The sequence below is a fragment of the Rhincodon typus genome, chromosome 9 (assembly GCF_021869965.1).
Source record: "Rhincodon typus isolate 14 chromosome 9, sRhiTyp1.1, whole genome shotgun sequence".
Classification (NCBI taxonomy): Eukaryota; Metazoa; Chordata; class Chondrichthyes; order Orectolobiformes; family Rhincodontidae; genus Rhincodon; species Rhincodon typus.
Window position 1 is genome coordinate 33,265,363 of NC_063340.1, and position 26,416 is coordinate 33,291,778.

The 26,416-nt window shown below is 40.6% G+C and overlaps 1 protein-coding gene across 7 annotated transcripts in view; it reads left to right on the forward strand.

Moving 5' to 3' along the window:
* LOC109930802 (AT-rich interactive domain-containing protein 1B-like) overlaps positions 1–26,416 on the forward strand; it is a 171,425-nt gene that overhangs the window by 59,084 nt on the left and 85,925 nt on the right. For all 7 annotated transcript variants that reach the window (XM_048601520.1, XM_048601521.1, XM_020530240.2 and 4 more), the window contains one exon: positions 15,042–15,187. In XM_048601520.1, the coding sequence (XP_048457477.1) occupies positions 15,042–15,187 (146 nt within the window). The remainder of the gene's footprint in view (positions 1–15,041; positions 15,188–26,416) is intronic.

A 26,416-nucleotide genomic window follows, 5' to 3' on the forward strand; every position in this document is an offset into this window, starting at 1 on the left:
GTCGATGTTCTCCTGAAGGCTACATAGTTTGCAGCAAACGATGATCTGTTTAGTTTGGTGGCTGTTCGAAGGCAAGAAGTGGGAGCGTAGGAATGATCTTGGTGAGATGCTTGTCATCAGCGATGACACGTTGAAGGCTGCAAAAACCTGGCATAGTCTCTCTGCTCCAGGACAGTACTGGATGACAAAAGGGTATCCTGTGCCTGTCTTCTGAGGAGGTCATTACGGTTTTTCATTGTGGCACGTCGGAACTGGCGATCAATGAGTTGAGCATTGAATCCCATTCTTATGAGGGTGTCCTTCAAAATCTTCAGATATCCATCGCGTTCTTCCTAATCTGAGCAGATCCTATGTATGCGCAGGGCTTGCCCATAGGGGATGGCTTCTTTAATATGTTTAGGCTGGAAACTTCATGAGGTTATCTGTGAGCTTGCAGTAAAGTGAGGTACTAAGGTGTCCGTCCTTGATGGAGATGCGTGTGTCCAAGAGTGAGACTGATTCTGAAGAGTAGTTCATGGTAAGTCTAATGGTGGGATGAAACTTGTTGCTATCGCTATGTAGTTGTTTCTGTGATTCCTTGCCGTGAATCCAAAGGAAGAAAATGTCGTTAATGTATCTGGTGTAAAGCCTTGGTAGGAGGTCATGTGCAGCAAAGAAGTCTTGCTCGAACTTGTGCATGAAAATGTTGGCATATTGAGGTGCAAATTTGGTCCCCATGGCTGTTCCATATGTTTGGATAAAGAACTGGTTGTCGAAGGTGAAGATGTTGTGGTCGAGGATGAAGAGGATGAGTTTTAGGATGACATCTGGAAACTGGCAGTTGTTGGTATTGAGAACTGAGGCTCTTGCAGCAATGCCGTCGTCATGGAGTATGCTGCTGTACAGTGACAAGGAATTTTCCTGGTTCAACTGGTCCAAGGGTGCTGAGTTTCTGTAAGAAATCTGTAGTGTCATGACAGAACCTGGGTGTTCCTTGTACAATGGGTTTCAAGATGCCCTTGACATAGTCAGAAAGGTTCTCACACAGGGTCCCATTGCCTGATACGATGGGATGTCCAGATGTATTGGCTTTGTATACTTTGGAAGGCGGTAGAAGTCTCCTGCGCAAGAAGTATGCGGGATGAGAGTGCATAGGATACTCTGAAGGTTTGGATTGAAGGTCTTGATCAGTCTGTTTAGTTGACGGATGTGTTCTTTGGTCATATCAGCAGGTAGCTGTCTGTAGTGTTCCTGGTTGTTCAGTTTTCGGTGTGCTGCTTTGCAGTAGTCTGTTCTATTCTGTATGACAATGGCTCCTCCTTTGTTAGCTATGTCTTTGGCAGAAGGTAGGCTCAGTCTTTGCTAATATATGGATGATAATGGAATAGTTTAGGTTAGATGGGCTTCAGATTGGTTTCACACGTCGGCGCAACATCGAGGGCCGAAGGGCCTGTACTGCGCTGTAATGTTCTATGTTCTATGTTAGCTGGTTTGTTGACAATGTTACAATTGGTCTTGAGATCATGGATGGCGTTATGTTGTACTTGGGTGATGTTCTGCTCTATTTTGTGAATCTGGCGTTAGCGCATCTCCTGATGGCTTGATCATACATGTCGAGCCTAGGGCAGCAGCCTTCTGGAGGGGTCCAATTTGACTCTTTCTTCTTTGGTCACAACAATATCAACAAAAATACAATAGTAGGCTCCATGTGTGCATTTACAGCACGCTGTTCTACCTCACAACTACCTTAGTGAACTTCCGTGCAGATTGTAAATTATCAGATTGCTTGTCCAATTACCAAAACTAAATGAATCTCAGTTCACATTATGAGGAACCAGTGGTGTAGTGGTAATGCCACTATTCTAGTAATCTAGAGGCCGAGACTAATGATCTCGCCATGTATTCAAATCCAAACACAGCAGTTGGTGGAATTTACATACAATGAATAAATTCATAAATTGTAAGCTCGCCTCCTATGTGAGCTGGCCACTTGTATAGTTCACTCATGTCCTTATGTCCGTTAGAGAAGCAAATCTGGCACCCTTACTCAATCTGCTCTCTCTGACTGTTAAGTGCCCTCTGGAAAGTCAGCAACAGTTAAATGTTAGGAGCACTCACATCCCATGAAAAACTAAGTTTTTTTTTTAAAAAAGCATAAACTCTGTTCCTTAGCCACCAACTTCATCCTTGTCCTGGCAGAGCTATACAATTCACAACTTGTTGTACTTCATCCATACCATGCCATATATGCATGCCAATACTGTGCCCTGCCTCAATTCATCTACTGCTGAAACCTTCATCCATTCTTTTGTTATCTCTAGATATGCCTATCCCAGTGTTATCCAGGCCAGCCTCCAATCCTCCAAAGGTTTAAGGTCATGTAAAACTCATCCACTCGTGTGCTTGCAAGTATACATTGCTTCTGGTTAAGACATGTGGTGCTTTTAAAATTCTCATCCTTATTTTCAAATCCCTTCATGATCTCATTCCTCAATTTCTCTGTAATCTTTTCCAGACCCATAACCTTCTGAGCTATCTGTGTTAATTGGCCCCTTGCGCATTCTCAATTTTGATTGTCCCACCATTGTCAGGTGCCTAAGTCCAATGCTCTGGAATTCGGTCTGTAAACACGTCTACTTTAGTTGCTCTTGAATCTTGCCTCTTTAACCACAGTTTTGGCCATCATCCTAAAATCCCTTCCTCACAGGGAACAGGCTGATTTAAGGAACTTGGTCAGAGGAAAGGTTGGGAGTTTTCCTCCTTCTATGAATTTTAGGCATCACGGAACCACCTGAAGTGGTTCTTATACCTGCCAGCCCCATGTACATGTGATGTGCTGTGTTACTGAGCTTGCAAAAAACTGCCACTGGTGTATCCAGTCCTGACAGGATTTGTGGAATTTTGGGGACTTTGTGTTTTTGGAAATTTACCTGGTATACTATACTCCAAAATTAACTCAGTTGAAAACTTCTAATGGGAGCTAGAACAACATTTAAGAAAACACAATTATCTAAGGTTTTAGAATAGATTTGTAGCTTGGGTTGTGGATGTTGTGGTTGATTGGCTCGCCGAGCTGGTTTGTTGTTCCGCAGACGTTTCATTACCCTGCTGGATAACATTATCAGTGCAGCCTCCAGTGAAGCGCCGTTATGCTTTCCCGCCTGGTGTTTAAACTCTGGAGTCCGTTGAGCTGGATTACCTCACTTTTGGTTTTCCTTTACAATGGAGTGTATCTGGGGTCGAGTTCTATGTGTTTGTTGATGGCTTTCTTCATGGAGTACCAGGCTTCTAGGAATTCCTGTGCTTGTCTCTGCTTTGCTTGTCCCAGGATCTTGGTGTTGTCCCAATCGAATTGGTGGTTCTCCTTATCCATGTGGATAGAGATGAATGAGTATTGGTCGTGTCTTTTTGTAGCCAGTTGATGTTCATGTACCCTTGTTATTAACTTTCTTCCTGCTTGTCCGATGTTTGTCCAATATGACCATAAAGAAGTTTCCCTGCAGAGACTGTGACAAACACTACATCGGACAAACAGGAAGAAAATTAACAACAAGGGTACACGGACATAATTGGCTACAAAAAGACACAACCAATACTCACTCATCTCCATCCACGTGGATAAGGAGAACCACCAGTTTGATTGGGACAAGCAAAGCAGAGACAAGCACGGGAGTTCCTAGAAACCTGGTACTCCACAAAGAAAACCATCAACAAACACATAGAACTCAACCCCATTTACACTCCATTGTGAAGGGAAACCGGAAGTGAGGTAATCCAGCTCAACGGACTCCAGAGTTTAAAAACCGGGTGGGAAAACACAACGGCGCTTCATCGGAGGCTGTACGGATGATGTTACCCAGCAGGATAATGAAACGTCTGCGAAACGACGAACCAGCTCGGCAAGCCAACCAACCACAACAAATACAATTATATTTAGTAAAATTGGATAGAAGTATTTTAATAGAGATTATATTTGTTTCTTGAAGGGAAAGATGATTTTCTGAATGTAACTCTAACCTAGCATTGTTCTATAAGTGAATGACAGCTTAATCTGGAAAAGGTCAAGTTAATTTACTAGTGAGGCTGAATAGCCACACACTAGATGAAGATAGTTAATTTAGTACTAAATCTTTGGGGATCTTTTTTAATTGCTGTATTTTCAACTGAAAGTTGAACTATACAGTTGCATTATTGATTTATAATCTGAATTGGCCTGGAATTTTTCAACATTCACTGCCCACCCTCACCCTCATGTGGACAGTTTTATCATTTAATTAGGTAAACCTATTGTTATGAATAATAATTAAAACATTAAGACTCTGGCTTACGCGCAGTTATTTGCAATTTTAAGGGTTTCATATCCAACTCAAATGTGAATGAAATTCATTTTTGTAGCAAGGAAAACTGCATTTTTTAACATAACAAGTCTTAATCTTGATGAATACAGTGTTAGAGCATTGTTCAAAGTATAATTGCATCCCAAATCAGCAAAGTGGAGGTTAAAGGAATGGAACAGAGGGAGACTAAGGTTAAGCTTCTAGTAGTGGGCTACAGTGTTACATTCATTTAGGTGTAAAAGATTCTTGCCTTATTACCTTATACTGGTGAATAATAAGTTCTAGGTGGTTGTAATGATCTAGAAGACGTTACCAGAAGGACTGTGGAAGCAGATTGACTCATAACTTTCAAAAGGTAATTGGAGATACACTTGAAAACCAAAACGTTTGTGAGATAATCAGGGAGAAGCAGGGCAGTAGAACACACAGAGATACACGCACATGCGCACAAAGACGGGCACGCACAAAGATGCGTAACAATGGGATAAATGGCCTCCATTTGTGCTGTTTGATTCCATGAAGAACAGCTGCAGACATGCCAATCTAGGTGATCAGTGAAAACCGATTAGAAATTGTACACAGATATATCACCGCATACAGCAAGAGCTTCTTTAAATATATAAAACTAAAGGACAAGGCCAAAGATAATGTAGGCACCTCAGAGAACATGGCTAGGGAAATAATAATTGGCAATCAGGAAATGACAGCTGTGTTGATTAAATACTTTGCATCAGTCTGCACAGTAGAAGACACTAATAGCATTCCAGAAATACTAAATAATCAAGGGTCAGAAGGATGAGAGGAAATAAATATAATAACCATCACTAGCACCAGGAAAACTCATGAGGTTAAAGACTGGTAAGTCCCCTGCATCTGATGAGATGCATGGCAGGATATTAAAAGAAGTAGTTACAGAGATAGTGAATGCACTGGTAGTAATCTTCCAGAATCCTTAGGTTCTGAAAAATCCCAAAGGACTGAAAAACTGCCAATGTGTCACCTTTATTTAAAAAGGGAAGGAGACAAAAAACAAGTAAATGAAGACCAATTGTCTTAACATTTGTCATTGGGAAAATGTTACAGACTATTATAAAGGATTGAATAGCAAAGCATTTAGGGATGCATATTAAAATCAAGCAGAGTCAGGGTGGCTTCACAAAGAGGAAATGCTGCCTGACAATTTAATTAAAATTCTTTTCAGGAGGTAATAAACTGGATAGACAAAGAGGAAGCAATGGATATAATGTGTTTGGATTTTCAGAAAAGCTTTGATAAGGTACCACATGTAAGGACCACAATTATTTATAATACGTATTAAAGCCTTGGATGAGGAAAGTGAATAAACCGTGACCAGGTTTGCAGATGACACAAAAATAGGTGGGAAGGCAAGTGGTAACGACACAAAGATTCTGCAAAGGGCTATAAGCAGGTGTGGAGGCAGATTCCAAAGAAGATTTCAAAAGAGGGTTGGATATCTATTTGAAAGTGATAAATTTAGAGGGCTGTAGAGATAGGGCTGGAGAATGGAACTAGCTGGATAGTTCTTTCAGAAGCTGGTACAGACACGATGAGTCAAATGACCACCTTCTGCACTGTGAATTCTTTAGGTTAAGTGAGTGGGAAAAAACTTAGCAGACAGGATATCATGTCCGAAAATGTGAGGTTATGCACTTGGCAGGAAGAATGGGAGCTGAGAATTAGTTAAATGGAGAAGGACTGTAGAATGTTGTAGCGCAGCAATTCAGCAGCCCTCATGCATGAATCACAAAATCTAGTGTACAAGTCCAGCAGGTAATAGGGAAGGAAAAGATAATATTGATCTGTATTTTATTGGGAATGGAGTACAAGTATTAGGAGGTCTTGCTGAATCTATGCAAGGCACTAGTCAGACTGCTGGTGGAATACTGTAAACAGTTTTGAGTCTCTTAACTCAGGGAAAATATACTAGCATTGGAGGCAGTCCAGAGAATGGTCACTATGTTAATCCCAGGTATGGAGGGACTGCCTAATGAAGAGTGGTTGAGTAGTTTGGGCCTGTAATCGTTGGATTTCAGAAGAATGAAAGGCCACCTTATTGAAACACACAAGACTTTTAGGACACTTGACAAGGTTGATTGGAAAGGTTGTTTCTCTTTGAGAGAGTCTAGATTAAGAAGGCATAACCTCAGTTTAAGGGATCACTCATGTAAAACAGATGAGAAAATTGCTCCTGTTAGAGGGTAGTGAATCTGTGGAATTCTTTACCACAGAGGCTGAATTATTAATTATGTAAGGCTAAAATAGATACTTAGCCAGTATAGGAATTGAGGGTGATGAGGGGAAAGGTAAGAAAATTAAGTTGAGGATTATCAGATTTCATTGAATGGTGGAGTGACCTCAGTGGGCTGAATGCCTACTTCTGCTGTGTCTTGTAGTCTTATGTATACAAAAAGAATTTACAATTGCACTTCTTCTCTAGTTTCCACCTGAACTGTTCTTTTAAACCTAAAAGTTCAAAGGACTATTCCATTGACATACATCTGACATTAAAATAAAGAGACACTGAATGATTAGGTTTGTGATGCCGGATCTATACAATGTATATCTAGCTGGTAAATTTGGTGTGTTGCTGCTCATTTTGGCACTTGGATTCCGACTTTACTGAGCCCACAGCTCTCTTTATAAGATTGTTCCAATTCTACACGAGATGAACCTACACGGGAAAGAGCAAGAATTAAGCTGGCATGTTTGTTTTGGTGCTTATTGAATGTTCTTATGTTTGAATAACAGTATCTAGCAACAGCTTATTTGGCAACATTTACAGGCCTTGCAGTGGCTGATTTGTCACCACCATAACTGTGACTAACTGATCAGAAAATATGCAGGTAGGATCGAAAGTCGGGTAAAATACATGATAGAAGCAGGGTTGCTTCAAAATATTATTTTTTAACCATTGCAAACATTGATTCAGCCAACGATTGGTGCAGCCATCTTAGTCATCATGCCTACAATACAGACAACATTCGTGTTAATGCATGCACGTTAACAGCATTGCCTCAAAAGCCAACTTCTGTACAGGGATAGTAGGAACTGCAGATGCTGGAGAATCTGAGATAACAAGGTGTAGAGCTGGATGAACACAGCAGGCCAAACAGCATCAGAGGAGCAGGAAAGCTGACGTTTCGGGCCTAGACCCTTATTCAGAAATTCTCTACAGGCTTCCCACAGTGGTCACAAACTAAAGAGTTTTTTTTAAAGAGCTTCCCAAAACCCACACTGCACAGGATAATGGTGAGTGGGTGGAAGCGCAGTTTTCCAGTGGGATGTCTGACCTCAGATGAAGTGTTGTTCATATTGCATTAAATCCCCAAAACCAGTGGCTCTAAAATGAAATTGTGATACAAGTCATATTCTTTAAGCTTTAATTGTTTAAATTGTTTGGAATTTAAAATGTAAAAATATTCCTTCTGTGAACTATTATAATCCAAGACACGTGCCAAATCTCATGTCTCTTTTTAAGCTGATAGTAAAAATTAGTCTCCTTGCATACAGCACTATGAATTAACATCTGCAGCAACTTGGCACATCTGTCTGACGTGGAATTAGGATTATACACAACAGGATGGGAAAATACCTGGAAAATATATGGGATAAATACTTAGGTATACATTTGAGTTTGCTAGTGCATTTAAAAAAAACTAAAAGTACAGACCTTTTAGAAAAATAATCTATATTAAAGAGAACTGGTAGACACCTGTGATCCTACTTCAAAGTCAACTAGCCTTGTATGGATTGCCAAAGTGCATTGTGGAAAATAAGCATGGTTATTTGTCATTTGTGGATGTTTCATTTTATGCTCCATATGTTGTTCTTGCACATTTGCTTTAACAATGGTCTTATGTTTGGAGACATCAATTCTCATATAACAGTCTTGAGTATTATGGGGGAGGTTTGGACATTTTGTCTTATATCTACTGGAATAGATAGAATATCGCAGGTAGAATAATGCAGATATTTAACAGTAATACACAACTGTGAAATGGATAGTACATTTCCATCTTTTGAATGCACCTTAATTATCTGAGGCAGTTGATGAACTAAGTGAGATGAGATTTGAAATCGCTTCCTTTCATATCAGTTGAAACATGTAGCTACAGTTATGATCAACTACTCAAATCTATTTTAATGTAATAATATTGAATGGTGAATATGGTACACTTCCACACATTGTCAGTCAGATGAAGAGGAGTTGACATATCTGTGCAAAATCATTTCTCCCTACAATGACCTTTGTATTTCTGGGAATGCCTTTTCTGGAGCCTTTATCGTCAGAGACAGAAGATTTCCAGTCAGTGTGAAGCATGTTATTCAGTTAGACAGACAAGCAATTTAAACTCAACGTAGTAACCACCTTTTGCCTAGTTTTTTTGTTTAAGAAAAGTTGTGCACGAAAAATAAAATTAATTCAAATTTTCAAATGCTATAAATTCCTGAAATATAATGGATGCAATTACGTATTGTCCTTAATCTTATACATAATTACTAAGAAGACTTGAACTTAAGTGATATGTGTAATTCATCCAAGAATGCAAAAACTTAGTTATTCACAAAAAATACTGAGTTTTGTTTACAGAAACAGAACACATTCAAGTTGTTTGGATCTTGCACAAGGTTTAGATCTGTTCTACTTATATCATTGACTATTCCAGTGCCTTGCATCACTGTAGTGATTACCAATTTCCTGACTATTACCATTTCCTCTTCACCATGAACACCCAGTTCCCCTCCACCTCCATCCCTGCCAGAGATGGTGTTAGAGTTGTCCACTTCTTCCTTGAATGGAAGCTCAACCAGTCTCCATCAGCCATCAAACTCCTTAACTTGATCTCACATTGAACAACAACTCGTTAAACTCAGGTCATTTCCTCCAAATAAAAGATGTTAGTATCGATACCTACAGAGATTGGTTCATTTTTCAGGATATATAGAAAATTCCTTGTTCTAGTCCTACACAGACCTCCCTCCCTCTTTCATCATCACCTTAATGATTGTATTGGTGCTACTTCCAAGTCTTGAACGGAACTCGAAAACCTCATCCAGTTTGCTTTGACTTCTAATCTTGTCATAGAGTCGTACAGGATGGAAACAGACATTTGAGCAAACTCATCCATGCCGATCAGATTTCCTAAACTGAACTAGTCCCATTTGCTTGCATTTGGCCCATATCAGTCTAAACCTTTCCTATCCATGTACCTGTCACAATTTGTTTTAAATGTTGTAGTTATACTTGCCTCTTCCACTTAATCTGGCAACTCATTCCATATATCCACCACCTCTGTGTGGAAAAGTTACCCCTCAGGCCCCTTTTAAAACTTTTCCCTCACATTAAACCAATGCCATCTAGCTTTGGACTTCCCTACCTGGGTAAGAAACCTTGGCTGTTCATTTTATCTATGTCCCTCTGTAAGGTCACCGCTCAGCCTCTTATAATTCAGGGAAAAATGTCCCATCCTACCCAGCCTGTCCTTATACCTCAGACCCTCCAGCCTCAGTAACATCCTTGTAAATGTTTTTTGCACCCTTTGCAGTTCGATAACATCCTTCCTGCAGCAGGGCAACCAGAATTGTGCACAGTACTCCGAATGCAACCCTACCAATGTCTTGTAAGCTGTAACGTGATATCCCAACTCCTCCACTCCATGCTCTGACTGATGAAAGTAAGCGTGCCAAACACTGCCTTCACTACCCTTTCTACTGTGATGCTAGTTTCAAGGAACTATGTACCTGCACTCCTAAGTCTCTTTGTTCAACAACACTTTCCAGGGCCCTACCATTAACTGTGTAAGTCATACCCTGGTTAGTCTTACCAAAATGACCTTGCATTTATCTAAATTAAACTCCATCTGCCATTCCTCAGCCCACTTGCCCGGTTGATCAAGATCCCAATGTACTCTTGGATAACTTTCTTCACTGTCCATTATACTGCCAATTTTGGCATCGTCTGCAAACTTACTAACAGCACCTGTTGTATTCTTGCCAAATCATTTATTTAAATGACAAACAACAGCGGACCCAGCACTGATCCTTGCAGCACATTGCTGGTCATGGGCCTCCAGTCTGAACAACAGCCCTCTACCACTACCCTCTGTCTCCTACCGTCAAGCCAGTTCTGAATCCAGTTGGCTAGCTCTCCCTGAACTCCATGTGATCTAACCTTGCTAACCAGTCCACCATGCAGAACCTTGTCGAATACCTTGCTAAAGTCCATGTAGACAGCAATTACTGTTCTGCCTTCATCTATCTTCTTGATTGCCTCTTCCATAAAAACTCAGTCGAGTTTTATGAGACACAATTTTCCATGCACAAAGCCATGCTGACTATCCCTAAACAGTCCTTGCCTTTCCAAATACATGTAGATCTGTCTCTCAGAATCCCAACCAACACATTAACCACCATTGATATCATGCTCACTGGTCTGTAGTTCCTCGGCTTTTCCTTGCAGCCTTTCTTAAATAATGGCACAACATTAGCCACCTTCCAGTCTTCCGGCACCTCAGCTGTGGTTGTTGATACAGTTATCTGGGCCCCACAATTTCTTCCCTAGTTTTCCATAATGTCCTGGGACACACTTGATCCGGTTTCAGAGATTTATCTACCCTTATGCATTTTAAGACCTCCTGTACCACCTCTTCTGTAATGTGGACTCTTTTCAAGACATTACTGTTTATTTCCCCAAGCTCCCTAGTTTCCATGTCTTTCTCCTCCACAGTAAATACTAACACAAAATATTCATTTAGGATCTCGCCCATCTCCTGTGGTTCCACACGCACGTGGCCTTTTTAATCCTTAAGGGGCCCAGTTGTCTCCCTAGCTATTCTTTTGCCCTTAATATGCTTATAGAATTTCTTTGAATTCTCCTTAACCTTATCTTCAGACGTTCCATCTCCACCTTTTCCCTTTCTCTCCTTGACATCTGTCCTTATTTCTAGGTATTGACTGACAACTATATGTCCACTAGTTCACACAGCTAACTTAACTGTTGTGTCCTGCCACCCTGTTTTCTGGAAGCACTGCATTTCAATTCTCCCACTTTCCCACATCTGCATTCTGGTTTGATGATATCCCCTTCCAATACATCATCTTTTATTCCCAACAGAGGAACCAACCTCGCATGGTTGACACGATATTCTACTGTGACCAGTTCATAACATATATTGTGTGTCTCGATTGATAATTCAAGTCAACTCACCATGGCTATTTAAAAAATATTTTGCCCCAATCCCCAGTGCATGTTCTTTAGGATTAACCTGAATCTACATGTATATAACTTTGAATAATATTGTTAGTAAAAGCAGTCATTTCAGTTATTTTGGAAGTCTAGTGATAAACAATGGAAAAGTATATTTTCATGTTATTCACATGGAACAGTATTATTTTACATGTTCCCAACACTAATATTTCTTTTCTTTGTTTCCTTATCCTTCTTTATTTGTTCCAGGGAATGTAGGCATTACTAGTTAGGCCAGGATTTATTGTGCCATTGCTAAATACCTTGAAGGTGGTGGTAAATAAGCTGCACTCTTGAACCACTGCAGTCCTTGGGATGCAGGGACTCCCACACTGCTGCTGGGAAGAGAGTTCCACAATTTTGCTAGTTGGCATATTGTAAAAGAATGGCAATATTGTTCCAGTCTGGGCTTGGGTGTAACTTGGAGGGGAATTCTTTTGTGTGTTCCAACAAAGAATAATTTAGTTCCATCAGGATATGGCAAACATTGTAGCCAAATGAAATTTTGACAACTGTAGAATGAATTAGATTGAAGGAAGTAGTTAGTTGTGCCTATACAGGCTCTTTGCTGTTTTTGATCAATCCAACCCCTTTCACTTTCCCTGTAGCCCTGTAATTTTTCCCCCTTCATCTGTACATCCAAATTCCTTTTGAATATCATTATTGAATCTATTTCCATTCTAATTAAGGCAATGTGTTCTTGATCTCAGTTCGATATTTTCATCATTTTATCTCCAGCTCTTTTTCAAATCATCCTATATCTATCATTTCTAGTTATTGTACTATTTTCCAGTGGAACCATTTTCTCCTTTATTATCAAATCCTTTATGATTTTCAACATCTTTATTATATGGAAATATTGTTTTAAGACGTCAATGTACGACAGGTTCCCTTGAAACATGATCAAAGATGATAGTACTGATTAAATTAATTGCAAATCAAATGGATATCTTTCAGAAAATAATATTTGAGACACCAGTATGTGTATAATTAGGGACAAATAGGAAATGTGGCATGCTCGAGAGAAATGGGTGAATTTGGGCCTATGGTTCCCAAGGTTTTGTGTTACTACTCTATGTTTCAACTGTTTATGCATGTTTTATTTGTTCATGGGATATTGATGTTCATGTTTGAAAAAATAGTGATGAGCAGTGTTCTTGAATCGCTGCACTCCCTGTGGTATAGGTACTCCACTGGTGCTCTTGGGTCTTACACCTTTCTGAAGCAGTTTGATACAACTGAGTAGTTTGCTGTTTTGGAGAGTACTTTAGTTAGTAGCCAACCATGTTGCTCACTGTTTGGAGTCATATAAAAATTAGATCACATAAGGATGGCAGATTTTCTTCTCCAAAGGATATTGGTAAGTCACTGATTTTTTTTATATATGACAGTCAGTAGTTTCCTGGTCACGATCACTGATGTTTCATTCCCTATATATTTAATTAACTGAATTTAAACTGCCTGGCTGTTGTGATGAGATTTAAACTCTTGTCTCCTGATTGTAGTTGGGATTACTAAATGGAGATAAGGGGTGACAATATATGTCTACACAATTGAGTGAATAAAGATATCAGTAACATCCCTTTGAATTAATATGATTGTCATGATTTATAAACAACTCCCATTAATATTGTATCAAGCAGCTAATGGGTTAATAAATGGTGAACCGACTCTGTGGTCTGTCTTTTGTTTATAAATGCTGCTGTGGGTAATGTATTTGGGTAATATAGATTCACTAGGTTTCAACTAAACTAACCACAACATGGTTCAAATCTGTCATGTTATGTTTTTCTCTCCAATTGTTGGTCTTTATTCATGATTTCTATAGTGAGTACTTGACAGGCAATTCATCATTGAATGGAATCATAGCTGAATGTAGACCTGTTCCTGTCCCAATATTCCTTTATTTCCCCATTTGTGCTCAAATGTGCACACTTTTTAAGAGCAGTCACTGGATCGCAAGAGGACGCTGGAACCCAAGCTGATTTCTTACCTTTCCAGTTCAGGCATGTTAAAGTCAATTTGTAACCTTCCAAATATAGTAATTACCAATTGTACCAAAAATCATTCTAGGAGCCCTCTGGTGTATGATCTAATAATAAATGGATCATTGAGGGGCCGTGCACTACAGAAAATGAGAGTTGAGGCATAAGAGAAGAGTTTGTGCTGCACAGGTATGTTATAAGAGGATTAGGGTGCTTTGAGAAAAGGGTTTTTATCCAATCTTCCAAACGTATCCCAAAAAGAGAAGGCTTGATGCTGTTTCTATGCCTGCCTTTAGAGACTTGCTGAAAATAAGAGTAACTGCTCTTGTACAAATGAAGATATCAATAATTGGAGACAGCCTTAGGCAAAAAGGAAGAAGTCCTTAACTAGAAGGTACCAAAAAGTACAATTAAGGCAAAACATGCCTGCCATGTTGAGTTTTTAGCAATGCAAACTGAACACTCATTCCATTCACCTTTGGTATGACTAAGCTTTTCACATCAAACCATATAGCAATATTGAAGCTGATTTAAAATATGCATTACTCTTAAACTCCTGGCTTAAAATAAACAAATAAAAGAATTGATTGTATAATAATGGACAGATTCTAGTTCTCTAGTTATTTGTGCAAAATAGTACTGATATCATTATTCTGTTTTGTATAACACATTGTCAATCCAAAGAGTTCAGAACCAAACAAAATTTAGACTGGCAGTTTGTTGAACCAGCATCTTGATGTGGGAATTCGTTTATTGGATGCTATTGGTTGCAAAGAAAACAAACTTGTGTCAATAGAGTTTTAAGTTTTGTGCTGCCCTGAACATATTTCTTAGCATCCCCTTACAGTGATCACATTTAATTGTTACTTTGCTAAATGTGTTAGTCTTGTTTGAGATTCTACAGTAATTTTACAGCTACAGTGTAAACTAAAAATGACAAAGATGAGTGCTGTTTGAAAGTATAATTCATGTAAACACTAAATGTTAAACACTAAACACGCTAGAGGCATTTTGGCTATCAAACGTGCATCAAAAATACTTCCATATATGAAAGAACAGATAGTCACGTGTATCAATAATACTAAGTCAGCAGTCCAAGGGACATACGTGAATATCGGGTCCTAATTGGTCAAACCCATCTAGTTTACAGTGGTTCTGATAATTGTGTGTCAATATGTCCGAAGGCTGCCAATAGAAGCAGGCTTAATGGCAGTCCGTTTATTTGAACTAATGCTGTACCATTGATGTGCTTGCTGTTGCTTAACACTTGACCTTTTCTCTTCTTACTCTTTCTCGGTTTTCCACACTTTGTTTTCAATTGAGCATTTTCTCCAGTAGTGGAGTCCTCCCTCCTATTAACTGATCACAGAGCATGCTCGCACTGTCAAGTACATACCTATGTCATTTGTTTTACATTCTTAGTAAATCTGTGTCAGGTTTATATAAACCACTATTTACACTGTCCCTTTTTAGGCAAACTGGATACACTGGAATGAACCAAAGCAGTATGATGGGCTCTAGCCCCCCCTACAGCCAGCCTGTGAATAACAGCTCGATAATGACAAACCCTCAGACTACTCCATACAATATGGCATCCAACATGGTGAACAACTCTTCAGGTAATGTGCATTTAAAATGAGCAGAATTGTATTGTAAAAATGCGTTTCTGTTTTCAGAACAAGGCAATGTTTTTATATGGTAAACATTTAAGACGGCACAGTAGTACAGTGGTTAGCACTGCTGTCTCACAGCACCAGGAATTTGAGTTTGATTCCAGTCTTGGATTACTGTCTGTGTGGAGTCTGCTTGTTCATCCCTTGTCTGCATGGGTTTCTGCTAAATGCTTCGGTCACCTCCCATAATCCAGGCTAGGTGAATTAGCCATGGTACATGTGGAGTCATGGAAATAGGGTGGGCACTGGGTTTTGGTGGAATGCTGTTCGAAGGGTTGGTGCAGACTTGATAGGCTGAACGGCCTGTTTCCACACTGTAGACATCCTATCGTTTAACCAATTTTCCTATAATCCCAATAGTTCCCTGTTGCTTTTAGTAAGTAGGAAATCAGCTATATTCACAGAAGTTATGTTTCAAAGTTACAGGCACAAAAACTAACCTTGTGTAGAGACCCTTCCAGTTAGCAAATCTATTACCTTTTTATATTTTCAAACTTAATTTTATTGATCTAACAGTATGAGATATTGCCTCTTTTTACTGCACATTTTCTCCCTTTCATTTCTCTGTGAAAGACATTAATTCTTTGCTTTGACTCTGGCTTTGGTATGTTTTCTAATCTGGCACTTATTTCAAAGGCCAGCTTTCTTTTGTAAGTCAGGAATGTTGACTTGCTATTCACCCCAGCTTAATCCAAAACTGTCTTTAACCAATATCAGCACATGTACTAATCATCCTCTTCCCTAGCCTTATCTTTATCCAAGGAAATTGAGAGGCCATTTCTGGTGTCTCAACTAGTACACTGACTAAAATCAATTAAGTTAGCGTACACCTGAATTTGAACCTGGCACATTACCAATCCGAATGGTTCAGTTTAGCAGCTGAGCAGGAATGGAATGTATTTAATTCCTTTCTTTGTTTCTTCATTGCCATCAACTGTCTTTCCTGGCCATATAATCTTTTACATCCACCTGAGCGGTCAGATAGCACATCAGCCTCACATCTCATCTGAAAGACAGTGCGACTGACTTCCTCAATACTGCGCTGCAATGTCAGCCTAAATGTTTATGCTCAAGTCCTTAAACTTAAGCCAATACAATCTGACTGTCATTAGTTTAAAAAAAAATGGATGTGGTGTACTTTTGTGTCTTTTGTAAACGTCATAATACCCAGAAACAATGTAAAAGTATTCCTGGCTTTAAATATTCAAGAAAGAAGACTAATGATGAGACTTTCCACGTAGGAGTGGACAAGTAGATAAAGGGAGAGATTGTAGATAAGGGAAGATGGTGGTCTAGTGGTATTATCACTAGACTCTCAATCCAGAGACATAGATAATATCTGGGGGACCCAGGTTTGAATCCCATTTGAATTCAATAAAAATCTGGAATTAAGAGTCTAATGATGACCACGAATCTATTGTCGATTGTTGGAAAAACCCATCTGACTGCAGGCCCACAGCAGTGTGATTGATTCTTAAACTGCCATCTGGGCAATTAGGGATGGGCAACAAAATGCTGGCCTAGCCAGTGGCTGCCTCATGCCATGAATGAATAAAAGAAGTTGTAAAAAGACAATATTACAGATGCTGTATCGGAATGAGCACATCATTCGTTTCAAAACAGATAAATTTTTAGCACAGATAAATATATATATTATTTTTAATATAAAATAAATATGTATGACCTGATCACCGTTATAGAAACATGGCTGTAAGGAACAAAGGCTGAGACCTTAATATTGATGGGCATTTGACATTTTGGAAAGCTAGGAAATGTTTGTGGGGCTGCTTTGTTCATTAAGGCTGGCATTATTATTGAGAGAGCAATGAGAGTTAGCTTGAAAAAGCAAGGAAAGGATCAGTTTGGGTGGAAACCAGAAAGGAAAACAATAAGTGATCACTTGTCTGAATAGTTTAAATTGATTTAATCTATGTTAATTAGATGAATCAAAGGCAAATGAAACCTGGAAAAGAGAGTATGTTCTGGTCTTTTTGTTAGAGCATTATGTTTTCGTGGTAACCAGGCAGAAGGCTATTCTGGATCTAGTAGTGTGCAATGAGACAAGATTACTCAATCTTGGTGTAATGGAGCCGCTAGGTGACAGTTACAGAGGCATTGAGTCGTACAGCCTGAAAACAGACCCTTGGTACAACTAGTCCATGCCAAACGTGTTCCCAAATTAAACCAGTCCTACCTGCCTGCGTTTGGCCCACATCCCTTCGAGCCTTCCCTATTCGTGTACTTATCCAAATGTCTTTTAAACATTGTAACTGTATGTGCATCCACCACTCCTCTGGCAGCTCATTGCACACACTAACTACTCGCTGTGTAAAAAGGTTGCCCCTCGTGTGCTTTTTAAATCTTTCTCCTTTCACCTTAAAACTATGTCCTGTAGTTTTGAATTCCCACCCCTCACCCAAGGGAAAGACCTTTGCAGTGCCCCTCATGATTTCTTAATCTATAAGATCAGCCGTCCTGTGTTCCAATGGAAAAAGCCCCAGCCTATCCAACCTATTTTTATAACTCAAATCCTATATTCCTGGCAATATCCTGGTAAATCTTTTCTGAACCCTCTCGAGTTTAATAATATCCTTCATATAACAGAGTGACCAGAACTGCACACAGTAGTCTAGAAAAGTCCTCACTCATGTCTTGTACACCTCCAACATGACATTCCATCTCCTATACTCAAAGGTCCGAGCATTGAAGGCAAGCGTGCTAAACACTTTAGCCACCCTGTCTACCTGTGACAAAAATTTGAAAGAATTATGAACCCGAACTCCTAGGACTCTCTTCTACAGCACCACCTAGGGCCCTAACATTAATTGTATAAGTCTTGCTCTTGTTTGTTTTGCCAAAATGCAATACTTTGGATTTATCCAAATTAAACTCCGTCTGCAACTCCTCAGCCCATTGACTCAATTGATGAAGATCTCTTTAGAATCTAAGATAACCTTCTTCACTGTCCACTATGTCACCAGTTTTGGTGTAACCCCACAAACTTGTATGCCTCCTACATCCTCATCCAAATCATTTATATCAATGACAAACAGAAGTACCAGTGCCAATCCCTGTGGAACACCACTGATAACAGGCCTGCAGTCTGAAAAACAATCCTCCACCACCACTCTATCTTTTACCGTAACGCCAATTTTGTATCTAATTGGCAAGCTCACTCTGAATCCCATGTGATATAACTTTATGACTGACTCTACCATGCAGAACCTTATCAAAGGCTTTACTAAAGACCAAGTAAACAATGTCTACCGCTCTGCCATTATCAATATTTTTGGTTACTTCCTCAAAAAACTCAATCAAGTTTGTGAGACACCATGTTCCTTGAACAGAACCATCCTGAATACTTCTAATCATTCCTTGCCTCTTCAAATGTATGTAAATCCTATCTTTCAGAATCACCTACGACAACTTACCCACCACTGATGTTAGACTCGCAGGTCTATATAATTCCCATGCTTCTCCTTATAGCTTTTCTTAAATGAAGGCACAACAACGGCCACCCTCCAGCACCTCTCCTGTGGTTATAGATGATACAAATATTTCTGCTAGGGACCTCACAATTGCCTCCCTAACTTCTCACTTGATCAGGTTCCAGAGATTTACATTTTCTAACACCTCCAGCACATCCTTTTCTGTAATGTGAACTGTTTTCAAAATATCAATATTTATTTCCCTGATTTCTGTGGACTCCATCTCTTTCTCAACAGTAAAGCTGACATGAAATATTTCTCTCATCTCATCTGAGGTTCAACACAAAGATGACTTTGTTGATCTCTACGGGGCCCTACGCTCTCTGTAGTTGCTCTTTTGCTCTTAATGTAGGTGTAGAATCTCTGGATTATCCTTAACCTGATTTGCCACGGCTATCTCATATCATCTCTCTGCCTTCTGATCTCCCCCTTAAGAATGCCCCTACACTTCTTATACCCTTCAAGAGATTCATTTGGTCCCAATTACCTGTACTTAAAATATGATTTCTTTTTTATTCTTGACTAGAACCTTAGTATCTTTATTCATCTATTGTTCCCCATTCTCACCAGCCTGACCTTTATCTGCTAACAGGAACATAATGCCTCTGAACTCTTTTTATCACACATTTGAAAGTCGTTCCTTTATCTGTGAGCAGTCGACCCAATCAATTTTTGAACGTTCTTGTCTCCACCATTAAAATTTGTCTTACTCCAGTTAAGGACTTTAACTTTTATGAAAGGCTTATACTTTTCCATAACTATTTTAAAACTAATAAATATGATTACTAGTCCCAAAGTGTTCCCCAACTATAACTTCAGTCACTTGCCCTCCATTATTTCCCAACAGAAGGTCAAGTTTTGCTCCTTCTCTAGTAGGGACATGTACATATTGATAAAGAAAATTTTCTTGAACACATTTAGAAAATTTCTCACCATCCAAACCTTTAACACGATGGCAGTCCCAGTCATTGTTTGGAAAATTAAAATTTCTTACTGTTACAACCCTATTATTCTTACATGGCAAGGCATCGTGTTATCCAAGGCATGATGGAAATTCACATTCTAGCTGAAGGTGAGCAATATGGATACAAGATAAGTGTTTTAACCTTATCATAACCATACGCAAACAAAGGCAGTGCTGGTTAAAGTGAACTGGAAAGCTTGTAAAGAAATCATTAACTCTCAGCAAGGATTTATCCCAATGAGAAAGAAAGACTTAGAGATAAATCTGTTAGTAAATAAGGAAGTTAAGAATAGATTCAGATTTAACGAAAGACTGCACAATCCTGCAAATGCTAGTCACAGATTAAAAGATTTGATAGATTTTAAGAACCATCAAAATACAGAGATAACAAAGTGTGGAGCTGGAGGAACACCGCAGGCCAGGCAGCATCAGAGGAACAGGAAAGCTGATGTTTCGGGTCGGGACCCTTCTTCAGAATTTTCTTGTTATCTCTGAGTATAAATTAATCTTTTACATGTTGATAAATTATAACTAGCGGAGTGCCACAGCAATCAGTGCTAGGACCCCAATTATTGACCTCAGTTGTCAAAGCATGATGGTAGGGTGCTGAGTAAATAAGGTGCTAGCTGATGAGAGGTAAGATGCTGGATGCGTTCGGGATAGGGTGCCAGGGATAGGATATTTGATGAGTAAGAGGGTACAATGTCAGGTAGGTAGGGTGCCAACTGTGTAGATTAACAGCTGGGAGTGGATATGGTACCAGGTTAGGGTGCTGAGAATAGGATGCTAGATGTGGCAGTTAAGGGGCCAGTTAGAATAGAGTGCCAACCAATGAGAGGGTTGGGTGCTAGTTGGGGAGTGAGTAGGGTTCTGGTGGTCGGGTGCCAGAACAGTGGTGATGAGGTGCCAGGTAAGTAGGGTGCCAGATGAGTCAGCTTAGTGTACCAGCTCCATCAGGACTAGGGGTTAGGTTAGGGGAGGGGTTGGTAGGAGTAGAGTAGTGCAGAGTCTGTGGAGAGGGAAGCTGTTGAGAGTGAGATATCACGTCAAGTCTGAGGTGAGTGTCAGGTCAACTCCACAGGAAAAGGGGATTCAATTTCCTGGGCAGCTCGGAGTGTGCTACAATTCATATTCACTCGGGTCTCCTTGTGCAACTCTCATCTATACTAATGTAATGTCCCTGGCCAGACGAAAATCCAGGTGAATATTTTTTTAAAAATTGTCCCCACTTGTATTTTTAGAATGATTAATCAGACTCCCTCTGCTGACAGAATCCCAGCATTACATGCACTGAACAAAATATGTCACTAGACAGAGCCCTTCAGTGCTTTATTCATAAAGGCAGTTGTGAGAAGGAAGTGGCTGACTGCAAGGTCTAAGGTGAGAATCAGTGGGGATTGGGGTGGGGTAGGGGCGATGGTAAGGGAAGTCAATACTGAGTGGGTAGAAGGCCCAAAGAGTGGGCAGTGTCAGGAAGTGCAATGTATCGTGCAAAATAAGCTCTAGCTTAAAGTTCCTTCATGTTCCTCCGAAACAATGCCAATCACATCCTGATATGTGGTGACATGCAGTGCAATGTTAAACTGGAAAGATGGCGGCAGAGTAGGACGCTCCAGTCGGAGCTCCTCTGCTCACCAGGTACTTTACCCCTTTTCCCTTTTTTTCCTCTCTTTTTCTCTTTCTCCCTCTCCTGCCCCACCACCGGAGTGTGGAGATGTGGAAGCTGGAGCGAGCGGGCAGAGACCCGCGGCGGGCAGAAGCGAGTGGGCCAAGAACCGTGGTGGCCACAGCAAGCGGGCTGAGACCCACGGAGACCTGGAGCAAGCACAGGCCAGAACCCACGGAGGACCTGAGAAAGCGCCGAGTCTGGCCATGGGACGGAGCAAGTGGGCTGAGGCCCACGGAGAACCAGATTGTTCACAGGCCAAGACCCACAATGGACCGGAGCAAGCAGCGTGGCCTTGCACTCGGGGGCTTGCAGGCGCACCCCATGAGCCCCAGAACACCGCGAGCAGTAAACCCTGGAACAGTTCATGGGCTGTGAGCCCGGAGAACCAGTCCCCAGAGCAGCAAGTGGGCAGCGATTCCTGAACAGAGACTGGTGTGAGGGGACAATCCTTACCTTAGAACACTGTAATGTTAACCCCTTAATTTACTCTTAATATATTCCTACTTTTAACTTATTTTCAACTGTATAATTAAGCAACTACTTTTATCCTTCTGCTGTATCCAAGAACTTGTACCTAGGTACGTGTATCAAAGATGTCACCATAAGAAGGCAGGCATTATAAAAGTTTTTCACTGTACTCCTACAATGGGGCACATGTGACAATGAAAGGATATTGTATATTGTATACTTAAACAGGCCCTGAAAATAAAACTATGTTCAAATAAAATTACATGAAGCAGAGCAACATTAACAAAGGCATGCCTGTATGCAGATATGACAAGTGATTAGAAAGTCAGATGGAATGTTGGCATTTATTGCAATGGGATTGGAATATAAAGGAGGCGTGTTTTATTGCAGCTGTACAAGGTTTTGAGGACATACCTGAAATACTGAATACAGTTTTGGTCTCCATCTATGATAGAAAGATATAATCTCATGCAAGGGAGTTCAAAGAAAGTTCACTCAACTTATTCCTGGGAAGGAGGGCTTATCTTTTAAAGTCCATTTTAACAGATTTGACTGATACCCTTTGCAGTTGAGTTGATTGAGATGCATCTTATTGAAGTATGTTGATCCTGAAGGATCTTTGCAAAGGTGGGTGAAGTTGTTTGCTCTTGTAGAGGGGTCTAAAACTGGGCAACATAGTTTTCAAATAAGAGGTTTCCTTTTTAGGACGGCGATGAGAAATTTTATTTTCTGAGGATTGATCGTCTTTGCAGTTCTATTCCCCAAAAAGAAGTGGGTCATTGCCTTTATGCAAGGCTGAGTTGAATAGCCTTTTGAGAGACAAGGGAGTTGAGGTTTTTGGAAGTCAAACACGAAACAATTTCACTTAGCGCATCTTTAAGATTATTGCAAAGAATATTTTGAAGCTAATGTCATCTTCATTTCTGATGTCACTGTTTTTTTTCTATTCATTCATGTGAATGTAGACATCACTGAAAAGGCAACCATTTATTGTTCATCCCTAACTGCCCTACAAGTGAGTGGTTTGTTAGACCATTTCACGTTGCTGTAGGTCTGAAGTCACATGTAGACCAGATCGGGTAAGGGTGGCAGATTTCCCTCTAAAGGATACTAGTGAGCTAAAGATTTCTGAAGGAGAGTCCCAACCCAAAACGTCAACTTCCTGCTCCTCTGCTGCCTGGCCTGCTGTGTTCTTCCAGCTCCACGCTGTGTTTCCACTAGTGAACCTGATGGGTTTTTACGACAGTTGACAAAGGCTCGTTACATGTTGCCGTGAGGCCAACTTTTAATTCCAGATTTTATTGAATTCAAATTATACTATCTGTCATGGTGGGATTGCAGAGTGGCTCAGCAGCATCTCTACTTATCGTATACTGGTCAGGTCCTGAAGCACAGAGCTGCTAGACCATTTCAGTGGCAGGTGATGAGGGAACCCACAAGAGGAAAGAAACACTTTGACCTCATCTTTACCGATCTGCTGGCTGTAGATTCATCTGTCCATGACAGTATCAGTAAAAGTAACCACTGCACGGTCCTTGTGGAGACGAAGGCCCACCTTCACATTGAGAATACCTGTACTTAAAATCATGTTGTGTGGCACCATCTTTGAGCTAAACGTGACACACTTAGACCAGATCTAGCAACTCGAGATTGGGCACCCGTGAGCCGCTGTGGGCCATCAACAGCAGCAGGGTTATACTGCAGCCCAATTTGTAACCTCACGGCCTGGCACATCCCTTTCTCCACCATTACCATCAAGCCAGGGGATCAACCCTGATTCAGTGGAGAATGCAGGAGGGCATACCTAAAAGTGAAATGTCAATCTGGTGAAGCGGCCAAACAGGGCTACTAGATTGCCAAACAGCGAAAGCAGTCACTGTTAGACAGATCTAGGTGACCCTACAACTAACAATCTAAGTTCTATAGTCCAGCTATGTCCAGTCATGAATGGCTGTAGACCCTTAAACAACTCACTGGAGGAGGAGGAGGAAGCATCACATCTATTCCCATCCCCACTAATGGAAGAGGCCAGCACATCAGTACAAAAAAAAAGGCTGAACCATTCACAGCAATCTTCAACCAGAAGTGCTGAATTGTTGATCCATCTCACCCTCCTCCAGTGGTCCCCAGCTGTGAAGTTACCAGCCAATTCAATTTATTCTGCATGACATCAAAAAAACAGTTGGAGGCGCTAGATACCGCAAAGGCTATGGGTTCTGACAATAGTAAGCCAGCAATAGTAAAAATGACTTGTTCTCCAGAACGTGCTGTTCCCCTAGCCAAACTGTTCCATACTGACCTGTCAGTCTACTCTTGGTCATCATTAAAGGGATGGAAAGTGTCATCATCAGCACTGTAAAGCAGCACCTGCTCAGCAGTAACATACTCAGTGACACCCAGTTTAGGCTCCGCCAGGGCTGCACTCAGCTCCTGGCCTTGGTTCAAACATGGATAAAAGAGCTGAATTCCAAAGGTGAGGGGAGAGTAACAGCCTTTGACATCAAAGCTGCATTTGACAGAGTGTGGCATCAAGGACCCCAGGCAAAATTGGAATCAGTGGATATCGGGGCAAACCCTCTATTGGTTGGAGTCATACTTGGCACATGGGAAGATGGTCGTGATTGTTGGAAGTCAATCATCTCAGTGCCAGAACATCTTTGAAAGAGTTCTTCAAGGTAGTGGCCTAAACTCAACCATCAGCTGCTTCATCAATGATCTTCCATCCATCATAAAGTCAGAAGTGTGGATGTTTGCCAATGATTGCACAACACTCAGCACCATTCGCAACTTCTCAAACACTGAAGCTGTCATGTTCAAATGAGCAAGACCTGAATAATATCCCAGCTTGGCTGACAAGTGACTAGTAACATGCACACCATGTAAATGCCAGGCAAAGACCATCTCCTGTAAGAGACAATCTAACCACTGCCCCTTGACGTTCAATGGTGTTGCCATCATTTAATCCCCCACTATCAACATCCTGGGGGTTATCATTGGCCAGAAACTCAACTGACTCACCATATAAATGGAGTGGCTACAAGTGAAGGTCAGAGACTAGGAATACTGTCACTTGCTGAGTCCCCAAATACCTGTCCATTATCGACAAGGCACATGTCAGAAGTGTGATGGAATACTTCCCACTCACCTGGATGACTTCAGCTCCATCAAAACTCGAGAAGCTTGATACCATGCAGGACAAAGCAGCCTGCTTGATCAGGTCCACATCTACAACCACCCACTCCTTCCACCTGCAAGACTCAGTAGCAGCAGTGTGTACCATCTACAAGATGCACTGCAGAAATTCACCAAAAAAAAGAGACAGTACCTTCCCAACCCATGACCACTTGTATCTAGAATTACGAGGGCATCAGGTGTCTGGGAGCACCACCACCTGCAAACTCCCTTCCAAGCCACTCACCATCTGACTTGGAAATCTGTTGCTATTCTTTCACTGTTGCTTGATCAAAATCTAACAACTCCCTCCTTAACAGTATTATGGATCAACCTACAGCACACGGATTGCAACAGTTCAAGATGACAGCTCACTACCACCTTAAGGGCAACTAGACAATGAGTAATAAGTGGTGGCCAGTGATGTCCAAGTTCCACAACTTAAATTTTTAAAAAATGTTCAAGGAATTGGGCACATTCGTGATGAGGTCATGGCAATATGTTCCCTGGAGATGGCCTAAAGGTATTATTACTAGACTGTTAATCCAGAGACCCAAGTAATGTTCTAGGGACCCGGGTTCAAATTACATAAAGATAGACGGTGGAATTTGGATTTAATGAAAATGTAGAACTAAGAGCCTAATGATGACCAAGAGTCAATTGTCAGAAAAATCCATCTGGTTCACTAATGTCCTCACAGGGAAGGAAACTGCCTGGTCTGGGCAACATGCAACTCCAGACCCGCAGCAATGTGGTTCATTCTTTATTGCCATCCCAGAGAGCAGTTAATGATGACATTACCAACGACACACTCATCCCATGAACAAATTTTTTTTTAAATTTAGGATGGTGTGTTCCTTGGAGCAGAATTTGCATGTGGTAGTGTTTTCGTGCTCCTGTTGAGTCTGTTTAGGTGGTACAGATTATATATTTTGGAAGATGCTTTTTAAAATGCCTTGGTGGGTTACTGCAAGTGCATCTTGTAGTTTGACACATCCATGGTGTTGGATGTGGTGCCTGTCAAGTTGCTGCTTTGTCTTGTTGTTGAGAACTCTTGCTCTAAAAATAAATAGGGATGTTAAATAGCCATTGGAAGTCATGCAAGTCAAACATGCCTGGCAATGAAGGATATAGCTCTTTAGACTAACCTTTGTCTTTGGTATTCCTGTACAACTTACGTTTATCAAGACAGCACACTTGCCACTGTGGAATCTGGACTTCTACTCATATATGTTTGGCTAAACAGCTTCCAAATAGGAACCATACAACTTGTCAGATAGTTTGCATTGTTGTTAAAGTTGGCAAAGTCCTAAAGCCTTATTCCAGATTGATCTGTCTTTGTAGGAGCTTGCATGGTGCAGTTGATGAATGTGCTGATAAACACTTGACCTTGACAAAAGTAAATGAAAGACTTG